Source organism: Leopardus geoffroyi, chromosome D3 (assembly GCF_018350155.1).
Source record: "Leopardus geoffroyi isolate Oge1 chromosome D3, O.geoffroyi_Oge1_pat1.0, whole genome shotgun sequence".
In the NCBI taxonomy this organism is placed as follows: domain Eukaryota; kingdom Metazoa; phylum Chordata; class Mammalia; order Carnivora; family Felidae; genus Leopardus; species Leopardus geoffroyi.
Window position 1 is genome coordinate 69,353,385 of NC_059339.1, and position 14,693 is coordinate 69,368,077.

Genomic DNA, 14,693 nt, shown 5'->3' on the forward strand with positions numbered 1-14,693 from the left:
AGTAATTGCTCAATAAGTCTGCTATTTTACAGGGAAAGTTTTCCCCCACCTCCAACACGTGGGCTGAAGCTTGCCAACCCCGTGTTTAAATGATCATGGTGCGTGTTTGGACGTAGGGGGCCCTGGAATGAAGTTTCTCAAGCAGGCATTAAAAATAAACTTTTCAGGGGCGCCTGGGTGGCGCAGTCGGTTAAGCGTCCGACTTCAGCCAGGTCACGATCTCGCGGTCCATGAGTTTGAGCCCCACGTCGGGCTCTGGGCTGATGGCTCAGAGCCTGGAGCCTGTTTCTGATTCTGTGTCTCCCTCTCTCTCTGCCCCTCCCCCGTTCATGCTCTGTCTCTCTCTGTCCCAAAAATAAATAAACGTTGAAAAAAAAAATTTTTAAAAAATAAACTTTTCAGCCAATAGATAGCCTCAGAGTTTTAAAGTTCATTTAGATGTGGCACACCACTTTATTCAAAAGTATTTATTTCCACAAATTTTTATCCACAGCTGAATATTACAGTGACTAATACAAGCATCTTTCTATAAACAAAGGTGTAGTTTACAGATTTTTCAAAATGAAAAAATATTTTTATCAGTAGTATTTCCTCTTACAATGTTAGATTCACCCAGGATTAGAGGTGAACCCTTTACAGAGAAGCAGTCTTTCATCTAAACATCAGTTGCTGGCAAAATGTTATATCCAAATCTGGGTTATTCTGATACAGTATCGTTTTAGAAAGTAGCTTAAATTCACTTCTGATTGCCTTTATTAGAATTAGAAATGTCTTTAGGAAAACCAATCTTTAGTATCTAATGACCTTTATAAGAAAAAAACCCAGTTCTATATTTGTCATTGGCATTCACCTCTAATTTTTCTACACCCCCTAATTCTCTAATTATGGCACCAACATGTACAAAAAAAGGAATTTTGGCTATTTGGCTCATGCAGCAAATTAACTGAGAAGTTGACTGCAGAGAAATATTCTATGAGGATAAACTATGGGGTCCTGCCCCATGCTGTCACACTGTAGTAACCCTTTAGTCCCATAGGCAGGATAGAAGTGCTTCAATTCAGGATATCCCTTGCTGCCTAGAATTAGGTCAAACGTATGAAAACAATTACATAGATGCAAAAGAAAGGGATTCTAATTTATTCACTATAATCTTAATGCATTAAAACTCTAAATAGTGGTGTATTGGTGGCAGCAGTGTTTTTTTCTAAGGGTTCCAAGTTCCTGGTTTTATTTTGTTTTTATAAAAGCCTGAAAATTTCATGGTATAGGACAATCAAGGGAAGAAAGTCCTACTGAAAGGGGAAGAACGATATTTTCCTTTGGGTCTACTCTGCTCTCCAGGTACCATACACCTCACCGCAGCTATGACGATCCAGGGAGAACACACGGAGGAGATCTGTTGTCAGCTCTGATTATTAATAGGTACATCACGCACATTACTGCCAGTAAGCAGAGAGGCTCCCTCTAATACTTAAAACACAAACTGTCTATAAATATTTGATTCTTGGGTAATCTTTAAAATGCTGTTTCAAGAGACCAATCAAAACTCCACCATGATGTCGAATGTTAACATTCTTCCCACGGCAACACTTATTCCAGAGAAATAATTGGCGACTCAGTTATCTTAGTAACTGCCGAAGGCACATGGTGAGAGGGGTGTCAACTAAATTTGAAACAGTAAAAAATAAAGACAGCTATCTAGTGCAGAGTTCAAATCTTGATGTTGAATTAAGTTACATTAAGTCATTGATTTCATGAAGGTGGATAATGTTTAACTTTAAAAATGCGAAAAATAAAAACGCTAATAAGTGATTCAGTTTCTCTGACGATGCTCCTTCCAGTCTCCAAGTGTTAAATAGGGCCGATTGAAACATTAACCGATCACTGTATTTCTTTATTGTCAGTGCTCTATAAAAGACCATTTGTTTTTAAAGCATAAATTAAACATAGCTCCAGTGAAATTTCTCTTTTCTGGAAAAGAACTTAATCTGCCATTTCTTGGACTAAGTAGAGGACTATTCATAATGCCCCACCCCCACTCCCACCCTGCATTTAATTGCCAAGCTTTTATTAAATGAGTCCTTGGCACCTAGTGATTAACCAATGACAGCAGAGGTAGTGACCCACAGGGATAGAGAGGAGGAGGATGTATGACAGAATGTAAGGACAGTAAACCATTGCTTTTATGGAATCACTGCCCTTCAAACTCCTTAACACACTCTAAACAAAGCCATTTGGGGCTATCTTGAAGATTAAGGACAGTCCTTACATGAGAGACTCCGTTTTAAACTAAAGTGCAGCAACAAGCAAATTATACTTGATAAACAACTTTAAAAAGAGGTAGCCACAGACCTAGTAGGTTTAGATTGGCCTTCCAAAGTCTTTGTGGGCGTCAGATGAACTTAAGTGTACTGGGCCGAGGGTCAGGCACAGCTCTGCAGATAGCCAAGAGGAGCATGTTTACTGCGGAGGGGTCACGCTGGAGACCCGGATTTGGACAGGATGGTCAAGAGTCTTCGCCCAGGTGCTGGGCCTTGTCCTACCCCAGCAGCCGCAAGAATGGCAGAGAAAGTGGAGCCGAAAGGGCACAGTATGCAGGACCATTCAGGGCTTGGAGTGTGTGATGTTTCTGGGAGCCTTCCTAGTTGCCTGGCTGAGTAACGGGGTGTGTGTGGGGTGTGTGTGGGGTGTGTGTGGGGTGTGTGGGGTGTGTGGGGTGTGTGGGGTGTGTGGGGTGTGTGGGGTGTGTGTGTGGGTGTGTGGGTGTGTGTGTATAGGGGGGATGTTCTACCTGAAGTTCACGGAGAAGTCTTATCTTCTCAGCGTAATAGGCTCTCCTTGGTTTTGCAGAACAGATGGTGTTTGGTCATGGGAACAGCATACTGTTAATCTACTAGAAATATGGAAAAAAATCATTAAAAAAAGTGGGCGTGGAGAACTATGCAGGGTTTTCTAACCAATGCCTCCTTTGAAGAGGCAAGGGAAAAACTGATAAAAGCAACAAACAAAATCTGTAATATTTCACTGAATATTCTTTAATCCTTTTTTTCAAAGCAGAGATATTTCTGATGTTTATGTGTTAATTTAAAAAAAAATATTGAAAATAACCTGAAAAGGGGACATAGGTTATTCTCACTCTTTAAAAAGAACACACACACATACACAAACCCAAAGAACTTGGGTAATAATCCCTGATTTTAAAAAGTTTTTTTTAAAAAGGTTTTTTCAAATAATCCAGTTTTCAAGATGAAGTTTTTTTCCTTTACTATTTTGATCATCTGGAATTACAGTGAATTATACGATGCTCTTATTGGAAGTTTTATGGCATTAAGGGCATTGCAGGCTTTCATATGAACTTGTTTGGTTTTTAATCTGTAAATGAAACTTGGTTTTCTTTTCTAATATTTAGCTTATGCACATTTTCATTGGACTAGCATTAGAAGCAAAGAATATCTTTCCATCTTATTCACATTTTAAGTTTGGGACCACAGCATTTGAAAAAAAATTTTTTTTTTAACATTTATTCATTTTTGAAAGTGTGTGAGTAGGGGAGGGGCAGAGAGGGAGACACAGAATCCGAAGCAGGCTCCAGGCTCTGAGCTGTCAGCACAGAGCCTGATGCAGGGCTCGAACTCACAAACTGCGAGATCATAACCTGAGCAGAAGTTGGATGCTCAACCAAATGAGCCACCCAGGTGCCCCCTTGGGACCACAGCATTTTTAGCATTATTCCTTCATAAACCCAAGACTATGCAAAAAGGGTTTAAGCACATTAAGGACTGAGTCTTATAATTTTGTTTTCCCAGTACTCGGAATGTTTCATTGGGAGGTCAGTTACACCACCGTCTCTGCATCACCAGGCATTCAAAATATTTTTGAAAAGCTTCTCACAAGGCCCCTGTATTTTTGTTCTCAGAACATCTCCCCACAAACTCATCTGCACCTGTGGTTTGCTGACCTGGAAAAATGTTATCCAGTATGCAACAGTATCAGGGTTATTAGTACCATTATTTGTTAAAAGTCCTCTGAAGGCAATTTATGTGATTTACATATTTTTAATATTCTTTTACTTTGGGCATTCTCCAGTTATATGGAAAGATCAAAACTAGGCAGTTTCCATTTTATAGATTGGCACCTTTTATATGGCCATGGGGACTGCTTGGTGGCTGTAGATTATTATAATATGAACTCATTTAGACTGAAATCATATACTTAAAAAAACTGTCCATATTTCAAGTGTTTTATTCTGAGTAGTAGGTACAAAAAATAATGACAGATGTGTCTTATTTCGTATAGTTCAGCACTGTGTGCAGGTTCTCAGTCTCTGATGTGATCCACTTTTAAAGATTTAATAGATCCTTGAATTCACTTTACAGTATAGGTTTCCTTCTTACTCTCATTGGAAATGGAGCCAAAGGTGGGAAGGTGCCTTGTCAGACCTCATTGAGGAACTCCAGATTGAGATATGCTGGGATGTGGATGGAGTCCATGGTCAGAGAGGATGGGTTAAATGGAAACAACACTGGAAACATGTGCTTGAAGTCTAACAGCAGTTGCTGAGGGTCATTCCGCTCTTGTAGTTGTGCCTGTGGGGAAGAATGAGACCATGTAAAATACTTAAAACACCTAAAGATAGCCAGTTTAGGTGAACTCACAAAAGTGAATTAGCGTGTATCATGGAAATATTTAACACAATTAGGTTGGGCTTTGGGAAAACGTGGCCTCCCTGTCCCTGGGGTTATTTGGCAGGAGAGGAGCCCTGTTGTAGGCTTGTTGGAGAGATGACTTTAAGCTCTCCCCTAATGCTAGAATAGAAAAACTACATTTCAGGTGCAAATCATGTGGACAGGTACTGTAGTGAAGTGGTTAAGACCGTGGGCTCTGGAAACAGACAGCCTGAGCTCTGATCTGGTACCACCCTGGGCAAATTTCTGAACCTGTCTACACCTTAGTTTTCTCATCTGTAAACTGGAATGGGGAAAGTGACAGCATATAAAATGGCAGAGTGGGAAGCACTGGGACTCAGTCCCTCCATTGAAGCAACCATTGAGCTGGAGAAAGCAATTGCTATCAACTCTCTTGGAACTCTGGAAACTGACTGGACACTTACAACAAGCAGGAGTATGCCTGATGAAGGGGGAGGCTGCTTATGTTCACTAAGAGAGCAGTATGTATGAACCAGCCACTATTCCCCAGTCTCCAGCCCCTTGCAGCTGTTGGGGGAAAAGCCCACACTCCTGGAGAAGCTGGCCAGTGTGGCAGGGCAGGCAGTGGAAGCTTGTCCTCCAAAAATTTGGGGTTGTGCACTTGTTGGTCTGGCATTCCCTGATGGACTGGCACAAATGCCTGCCTTGATTTTGGCTTCTTTTGGGAGACGGTGGCTTCCCCCAGTGGCATCAATTGGAAGATTTAAGCCTCTTTCCCTTCCCCCTCTATTTGCAGCCAGACATTTTAGGAAAAGTATAATGACTGAAAGGAAACTTTTCAGTTTACTAAAGGGGTTCAACAGCAGACTTGGGCAGGCAGAAGAAATGATCAGTGAACTTGCAGATAAGGCAACTGAAACTATCCAGTTGGAGGAACACATAGAAAAAAGATGAATAAAAGCGAACAGAACCTGAGGGACCCGTGGGACACCATAAAGCATACAACGTATATGTCACAGTAGTCCAGAAAGAGAAAAGAGAAAGGGGAAGAAAATATCTGAAGAAATAATGGTCAAAAATGTCCCAAATCTGATGAAAGACACCCCTCTCTCCCCCCTCCAAGAAACTCAACAAACTCCAAGCAAGATAAAAAAAAAAAAAAAAAGACCCAAGTGGGATCAAAAAGATTCACACTGAGACACATTAGAGTCAAATTATCAAAGCCCAACAACAAGGAGGGAATCTTGAAAGCAGCAAGAGAGAAAGGACCCCTGCATACAACAAGGTGTCCTCAAGGAAGATTATGAATGGATTTCTCATCAGAAACCATGGAGGTCAGAAGGGAGTCCTGAAAGAAACTGTTAACCAAAAACTCTACATCCAAAACCATCCCTCAACAATGAAGGGGAAATGGAGTCCTTTCCAGATAAACAAAAGCAGAACAAAAGAAAGTCCTACAGGCTGAAATAAAAGGGCACTGGACAGTAACTCAAAGCCACAGAAGAAATAAAGAACATAGGTAAATGTAAAAGCCAGCAGCGGACTTTTGGTTTGTAATTCCTTTTTCCTATACAGTTTATACAGATACAGAAAACAATGATAAATTTCTGTCAATGGGAACATATGTGGAACACATGTGGCCTGTGACAATAACAAAATAACAACAGAAGGACAGAGATGGGTAGCAGTGGAACTTGCATACTCCTGAAACTGAGTTGGTATTATTTAAATTAGGTTGTTGTGGGGCGCCTGGGTGGCTGAGTCGGTTGGGTGTCCGACTTCAGCCCAGGTAATGATCTCGCGGTCTGTGAGTTTGAGCCCCGAGTCAGGCTCTGGGCTGACGGCTCAGAGCCTGGAGCCTGCTTCTGTGTCTCCCTCTCTCTCTGCCCCTCCCCCGTTCATGCTCTGTCTCTGTCTCAAAAATAAATAAAATTAGGTTGTTGAGAGTTTCAGATGTTAACTGTGATCAACAAGGTGACTACTAATAACTAAAAAAAATATATACAGAAAATGAAAGCAGGGAATCAAAATGGTTTACTATGAAAACCACACACACACACACACACACACACACACACACAGGCAGTAACAAGGAACATAAAAATCTAGGCAGGCACACAGAATACCAGTAGCTGCATGTCAGATGTGATTACTGATAGACCACACATCGTGTTTAGTACATAGGATGGTTTCTGGCACTAGGTGAGTCCCATGTTTGCTCTGATCTTTATATGTTCCTTTGTACCTTCTGCCTGTGCACATCCCATCAACCTCTGAACCATGAACCCAGGTGCAACTGTACTTTTATAAACGCTGCTGAGGGGGCGCCTGGGTGGCGCAGTCGGTTAAGCGTCCGACTTCAGCCAGGTCACGATCTCGCGGTCCGTGAGTTCGAGCCCCGCGTCGGGCTCTGGGCTGATGGCTCAGAGCCTGGAGCCTGTTTCCGATTCTGTGTCTCCCTCTCTCTCTGCCCCTCCCCTGCTCATGCTCTGTCTCTCTCTGTCCCAAAAATAAATAAAAACGTGGAAAAAAAAAATTTAAACGCTGCTGAGACTGGTTCAGAGTGCTTCCAAGAGGAAAATTAACACAGCCTGAATCTGTAAAAACACAGGTCGTCTCCTACGAGCTTCAACTGTGAAAGCTTTCCCCCTTGTTAGGAAGCCACACCCACTGCCTCAGGTAGTGACAACATTTTAACATGTTGTAACTTTCTACAGGTTTCATTATTTCCCCGTTTTGGAGAAGGCTGAGGATGCTGATCTGCTAAACTCCCCCCGCATTCATTAGCACATCACATCTGACTAATGCTCCTAGCACCTCCGGTTTTCTAAAGCCTTCAAGCAGGGCTGAGGTCAGTAATAACACAGTAGTGTTTGAAAAGTGTTGGGAAACAGGTTTCTAGAACAAAATCAGTGTGGGCATAGGATTGAGAGGGGATTCTATGGTGGCTGTGGAGCGCATAAAGGTGTACTTATATGGACAATGAATGAATGGAAAATGCTTTCAATTTCCAGCTGTCGATTTAATTTTTTTTTAATGTTTATTCATTTTTGAGAGGTGAGGGGAGGGAGGGAAGGGCAGAGAGAGAGGGGGAGACAAAATCCGAAGCAGGCTCCAGGCTCCGAGTTGTCAGCATAGAGCCCGACACGGGGCTTGAACCCATGAACTGTGAGATCATGACCTGAGCTGAAGTTGGACGCTTACCTAACTGAGCCACCCAGACACCCCCAAAACCGAAAATTTTTGATAGTATTGCCAGCTACTGAAATTGGTAACTGAAGAAGACTCAGAACCTGACTTGGATCTTCAGAGGCCATCTGCTCAACCTCTGCTGCCTTTTGTCTGTGCCCTCAGTTCAAAGCCAAAGTCTGACATGGCAGTATTCTTTGACCTTTGGCCTGGCTGCTCTCCTAAACAGTGCCTCTGTCAACAAGCAGTTCCAGCTCTCCCTCTGATGTGTGTGTCTTAGATATTTAAAGCCAAATAAAACTTCCTAAACTCATACTTTGGTTCATGTAAATTATCATTGCCCCATAAAAATCAGCGCTGAGTCAGACAGCCCAGTAGCTTCTCTTCTGTCATCAAACTCTTGCTCTAATTTCAGTAGCTGACTACAGCTGTGTCCTAACTGGATCTTTCCACATCAGTGTCCCTGCCTCTTGAAATAGCCGTGTAGGTCAAACCTCTGTCTGCTTTTCCCTGTGGTCTGCCTGTCACTACATTTTCTCTCCTGCCCTTGGAAGAACAACCTTCTATCTGACTTGGCTTCCCGCCCTTGACCTGCAGGTGTCTGTTCTCTACTTATACACAATGCTGGAGTTTGTTTATTTGCCATTGCTGACTTTCTCTATCCCTGGATCTCTACAATGAAATGCTGTAAGGTGCTCTGAATAGAACCCCAAGTATACGTCAAAGGGAATAGCTTCTTATACCCCATGTCTTCTCAAGGTTCTTCAGTGTCTTTGATAAACCCCGATTTTAATCCCCCTTTCCTGACTCCTCTGATCATTTGCCTCCATTTCTTTTTATCTGTGTTTCCTATGTTGGTGTCACTTCACTAGCTAAAGAGGTTTGGAGGCATGAGAAAGTATTGTATCTCCTCAAGATGTTCCCCATTTATAACAACAGGAGAAACTATCACTGTTTTTGAGTCATCTGGATGTGATTCATTATGCAGATGCTATCAGCCACAGTCACACATAAAAATTAGGCATTCAGCTCAAATCCTCTACGGCTCAGCTTTAGGAAGCTCATCATTAAGTTAAAAAAAAAATCCCATAATCTCAAGACAGATTTAAATAATCATTTCCCTAATATATTTTCTCTCAAGCGTATTCCCAAGGGCAAATATTATAAGTCTTAGAGACAAGACTAAAGAGCTCAAATTGTTTTCTTAAGAAATATTTCTTAGTTCGGTTCATGGGTGGGGCAGATATTCTGCTTACTTTGTTAATTCTATTTGGTGCTATAGTTCAGTGAAGTGATAGTGGCAAATAATACTTAGACTAGGTCTAAAATCTGAGCAGAGATGATAAAAGTTCAGTCTTGTGTGTGTGTGTATATCATATATATAAAGTTATTTATAGGTGATATGGTTAGTGTTTACCTAAAGGGAAAGCCTAAGAATGTAAGGTTCTTTGGCATAGAATATAACCAAAAATTTATTAATAAAGAGAAGCAAGGCTAAAACCTAAACTTTGATTTCCTTTAGTAGGTTTAGACCAAGATTTTATAAAATTGATGAAGATTTTTAAAACTCACCTGGATTGTTCGTATAAAGGCCACGGTTACCCGTTCTTCAAATTCATTGAGGGGAGTATAAAGGTTTAAAATTTTGACAATCTGTTGGAATTAAAACAAAAGCTTAGCACAGAGCTAGAGGAACAGAAGATGAATTTTTAATTTCAGAGAATATAGGACATCGGCACAGGAGCACAATCCCGTTTAGACAAGACCCACAATTCGGAGCTGGAGCGACACCTGGGAGTCTTACACTTAATAAGCTACAGTCCATAGGTTTCGTTTAGTAGATCTGAACCCTCTTACTGGATTCCTGCCTCCTATATCCCCACCCGCCCCTCTAGCTCCTGCTTGTAAGATAAGGATTCTAAGAAAAGGTTGCCTGAAATCCTCAGTTTTTTTTTTTTAAATCCGCTGAAGCTCACCTTCCAGGTGAACCCCAGATTTTTTAAAAATGTTTTTATTGTTAAAGAGAGAAAGAGAATGCACACACATGGGGCAGGGACAGAGAGAAGGGGAGACAGAGGATCTGAAGCAAGCTCCACACTCAACAGCAGAGAGTCTGATGCTGGGCTCAAGCTCATGAACTGTGAGATCATGACCTGAGTCAAAGTCGGATGCTTAACTGAGTGAGCCACCCAGGTGCCCCTGAAATCCTCAGCCTCTTATCTAGTAGTCATTTAAACATTTCTTTTAAAGAATACTGGACATCTTACCTTATATAAGGTGTGTGTATATTTATATATATATACACATATATACATATGTATATACATATATACGCATATATACATACACACGTGTGTGTGTGTGTGTGTGTGTGTGTATATATATATATATATATATATATATATATATATATGGTATCTACCTCTCACTACCCCCAAAATCACTTACAAAGGAACAGATTTTTTTCCTATTTAACAGGGGATAATCTCCTGTCTGCCTACCAATTGTCTAGTGGAAGTAGCCTGCCCAAATGCAAAGCAATGCCAGTTGAATTCTAGAAGTAAACTTTTGAAAGCAAAATATTTTTAAAAGGGGGATAAAGTTTGAAAACTCTCCGTACATTTATGCCAGAAGCATTTTTCTTAAGAGTCTGGCATTTCATCTTTTTAGCAGTTAATGGGGGAGATGAAGAAAGGTGTACTTACTTTACAATACACAGTTTGGATTTTGTTCTTTAGGTGTTGGATAGGGAGAAGAAGGTGCATGATTTAGCTCAGAAAGTCTGATTTCCTTGTGCTGATCTCGTTTTGTGAGGCCACCATGTGTGGGCAAATTTCCAAATGGGCACACCATGATGGAGGACAAGACACCATGTGTGTGGTCCGGATTTATCTTTTGATAGACTGGTAATAGCTCTGCAAAGGAGTCCTGATACAAATACGACTTGGCCGGGGTAGGGCAGGGAGGAAAGGCACATTCAAATGTCTCTAGGTTCCTAATGACTACTTAAAATCATGCTAATGGATTCTAAGTGGAAACATGACCATAATGAGAGTAGAGTTGTAAAGAAAATGATTTAATGCCTGATGCTGCCCATTTCTGAACAAAAGTTAAAATTTCTAGTGAGAAACATTCTAGAATAGTGTTTTAAAAATGTTTTTACCTTAAAAAATGAACCAAATTAAAAGAAATAGGGACTCCTGGATAGCTCAGTCAGTTAAGCATCTGACTCTGGATTTTGGCTCAGGTCACGGTTTCATGCTTGTGAGATTGAGACCCCTGGGAGACCCTCCACCCAGTGTGGAGCCTGCTTAAGATTCTTTCTCCCTCTCCCCCTCCCTGGCTTGTGTGTGTGTGTGGGAGCACTTTCACTCTCTCAAAAAACAAACAAAAAGCCAAAAAATAACAACCAAAAAATGTTTTCACCCAAGCTTACTGTTTTGTGGGCTTACATTATCTTATCTAAGTGACCAAGAGGGACTAGAAAGTTACTGGGGGAACAGTGGCATCTTGTTTCAAAGACCAAGGTGGTCTTTACTTCATCCAGGAAATCCCATCCACTGCACAAATAACCCACTGTCCAGAACGGACTTGGAAGGGAAGGTCGAGCGCCAGAGCTGGCGGGGTAGCCACGGTCATACCTGCTGGGTGCTGAGGGAGGTGCACAGCGAGCAGATGGCCTCTGCGTCCTCAGGGGTTTTCTTCTTTAACTGTAGGAGCTGGGCTGCTTGGATCAGAGGTTCCATGGTCTGGACTGCTCCGCTCTGGTGAAGGTTTCTTCCCCGAAGCCACTCTTCAAGTTGACTTATATTGTACCTTAGATACAAGGCAAAGTGAGCTGTGTTACGCCAGTCCTCCTAACTCACTGGGGCGAGCACACCTGTTGTGTTCATTGCGTGGCCTAGTTGCCAATAGTGTGATCATTGTCTTCACCTTCATTAGCTCACGTAGGCAAAAGCCTGAAAAGCACCTGGCGCTCAGTAACATTTTGCTGAATGAATAAATGAATGAACGGGTGCTTAAAATCAAGCAAAAATGAGGTCCCTGAAACGTCTGTATAAGTTAATGGGAAAATGAAACATCATATAGATTGAATTAAAATAAACGGTACTTAACATTCACAAACATATTTATGCTTCTGTGTGAGCCTTCGTGTCTCAACTCATTGATTTTTCCCTCTGACATATCCACGTTGCCTTTATAATCTTTAGAGTATATAAATGCCTTTCAAGCATTTAACTCATTTGTTTACCAGGTCACCAACTCTGTGTTGTTGAATTCCACCAACAGATGACAGGTGATGGAATTGAGTCACATACTGACCGTCACCAGTAGATTTGGATTCCACTTTCAGAGACAAAGGCCTTGTGCTCGACTCCAGCCAGTGCGTGCGGGCCCCTCCAACAGTGTGGCGAGGGCGAGGTGCCGTTCTCCTACCTGAGCTGCATGCCTGTGCTCCAAGAGCAGACGTCCTTCCGCAGGAGCAGGTTGTTGAGAGTCACAGCGTTGATCATGTAGAAGAGCTGCTTGAACACCTGCAGGATGATCTCCGGGTCCAGGCCCTGGTCACACATGACTGTGTGAAAGGAATTCATCTGGCGGATGACGGCTTCCAGGCAGTAGGAGTTGTCCCCGTCCACCATGCTGGAGGAGCGCTTGCGGTAGCCTGTTGGCTTCACACCTGATAGACCCTGAATGCTCTCATTTTCCAACATGGCAGAAACTGAAAGAAAAGCAGGATGAGAGAAGCTTGCAGGTTTCCCAGAGACGACCCATTTTCGGACCACTCAGATCATCTAGTACTTTGGGCTTCGGCAATGCCACCGTCTACCGGCACACGATATTGATGTGCTCAGAAACTGAAAGCATTTAGCAACTGAATTTCTAATGTGTTGGTCTCTATGTGGAATAAAATTTCCACAGAGAAATCTTGGATCAAATCTGTGGACCAAATTTTCACTTAAGCTTGTTGGTGATGGGACAAAGATAATGGGCATGTAGCTACTCAGTTCTGTACTGGCTTCTGTGAGGGGTCCAAAGTTGAGAACTGGGCAACTTGGGTGTAGTCCTGGTCCACCCACTGACTTGGCCCTAGGCCCTGAGATCGTCCTGATGTTCAAACAACTCTTTGATATGAGCCACTGACCATATAAATCTTAGGTTAGCTGGTCTGTCATACTGCACAATGTTGAACTATGTGCCAGCGCTTTAAGCTCAGTCATTTCTATCTTCCAACAACCCATTTCCTGATCAGGAAATCGAAGCCTAAGGAAGTTAAATTACTTGCCCAAGGTCACAATGCTAGGAGTTGGCAGGGCCAGGATTTGAACCCAGGTACGGCCAACTCCAGAACTGGTGCTATTAACCATCCCATTATTTTGAGTCGTGAAGTATTCCCAGTTCTCCCTAAGCCTGTTACCTCTAAAAGATATCCCTCTAAAAGGGATAAGGATATGGAATGAAACATATCCTAGAAGACGAATTTCTGGATGGCATGAAGGACCCTGTGCTACTTGGAATTCACCTACAACCTATTTGTGTTTTAAGGACCTGGGTGAAAGCTTTACAGCATAGGTCCAAGGGACAATTTCCTCCCTGGCCTTTATGGAACACACGGAGTGATGCGTGCACATGTCATTTTTCTCGTAACTTATAAAAGGATGGCTCTTATTTTTTCAATCTGATTTCATGTGAAGTGTCCAGCACACTGTTTTGGACAGAGTGTTCAACACTTATTGCACCAATGCTTACTACCGTGTTCTCTTGCATGTGCTTGCTTTTTGTCCCACAAATAAAGTATACATGTGGGCACGAGGCATATATTTTTTCACCATATATGCATTTATTTATACCTTTTGAATTTATATTTATCACCTATGGAAGATTTCATAGCTCCGAGCACACAGCAAACACACACCACCTCGCTGCCTTCGTCAGGAAGGTCCTGGTTTCCTGGAGGCCACGCCTAAGATATCTGCTTCCCTAAAAGCAGGCACGTTCCCCATCATTTCAGACCCCACGACGAGTGCTGGAGATCGCCTGCTGCCACCTTACCTATCATAGGCTGCAACACACCCTCGGCGATTTTAATCAGTTGCTGGTAGATTTGAATGGAAAGGTCACTCAGCACCTGGCGGTATTCAGTGAGGTCAAAGTTCTTAAGACAGTGCTCATTCTGCTTGGCAGTATTCTGAGTCATGAAGCCCTGCAGAGAGACAGAGGGGGTACTTTACAGAGGCTCAGTGGTCTGCTGGGCTCAGCAGGACTTCTGGGCCTCAGGTGACTTTCATAATACCTTATTTGTGGAGCCTTATCAGGCTCTACTAATAGGAGATTCCACAAGAACCTGTCAAGCTTCTTGAGGCCTCAGTCATGACCCTTGAATTTGAAGGCAGAGCAAAAACTCAGCATGATAGATAAGTCAGAGTTGCTTAATTTAAAAAGCCTAAATCATTTCGTCCACCCACTGGGGTGGTAATTTCCCTATGGCAGCAAACCCAGGTTGGTAGCAGGTTTATTTTTTTTATTTTTTATTTTTTTCAATATATGAAATTTATTGTCAAATTGGTTTCCATACAACGCCCAGTGCTCATCCCAACAGGTGCCCTCCTCAATACCCATCACCCACTTTCCCCTCCCTCCCACCCCCCATCAACCCTCAGTTTGTTCTCAGTTTTTAAGAGTCTCTTATGCTTTGACTCTCTCCCATTCTAACCTCTTTTTTTTCCTTCCCCTTCCCCATGGGTTTCTGTTAAGTTTCTCAGGATCCACCTAAGAGTGAAAACATATGGTATCTGTCTTTCTCTGTATGGCTTATTTCTCTTAGCATAACACTCTCCAGTTCCATCCATGTTGCTA

At 42.3% G+C, this 14,693-nt stretch overlaps 1 protein-coding gene across 2 annotated transcripts in view; it reads right to left on the reverse strand.

The window, feature by feature from the left end:
* Positions 1-4,226: 4,226 nt before the first annotated feature.
* MYO5B (myosin VB) overlaps positions 4,227-14,693 on the reverse strand; it is a 340,352-nt gene continuing 329,885 nt past the window's right edge. For both annotated transcript variants that reach the window (XM_045459496.1, XM_045459497.1), the window contains 5 exons: positions 13,890-14,040; positions 12,273-12,558; positions 11,477-11,651; positions 9,408-9,488; positions 4,227-4,586 (listed from right to left, as the gene is read on the reverse strand). In XM_045459496.1, the coding sequence (XP_045315452.1) occupies positions 4,434-4,586; positions 9,408-9,488; positions 11,477-11,651; positions 12,273-12,558; positions 13,890-14,040 (846 nt within the window). In that variant the 3' untranslated portion in view covers positions 4,227-4,433. The remainder of the gene's footprint in view (positions 4,587-9,407; positions 9,489-11,476; positions 11,652-12,272; positions 12,559-13,889; positions 14,041-14,693) is intronic.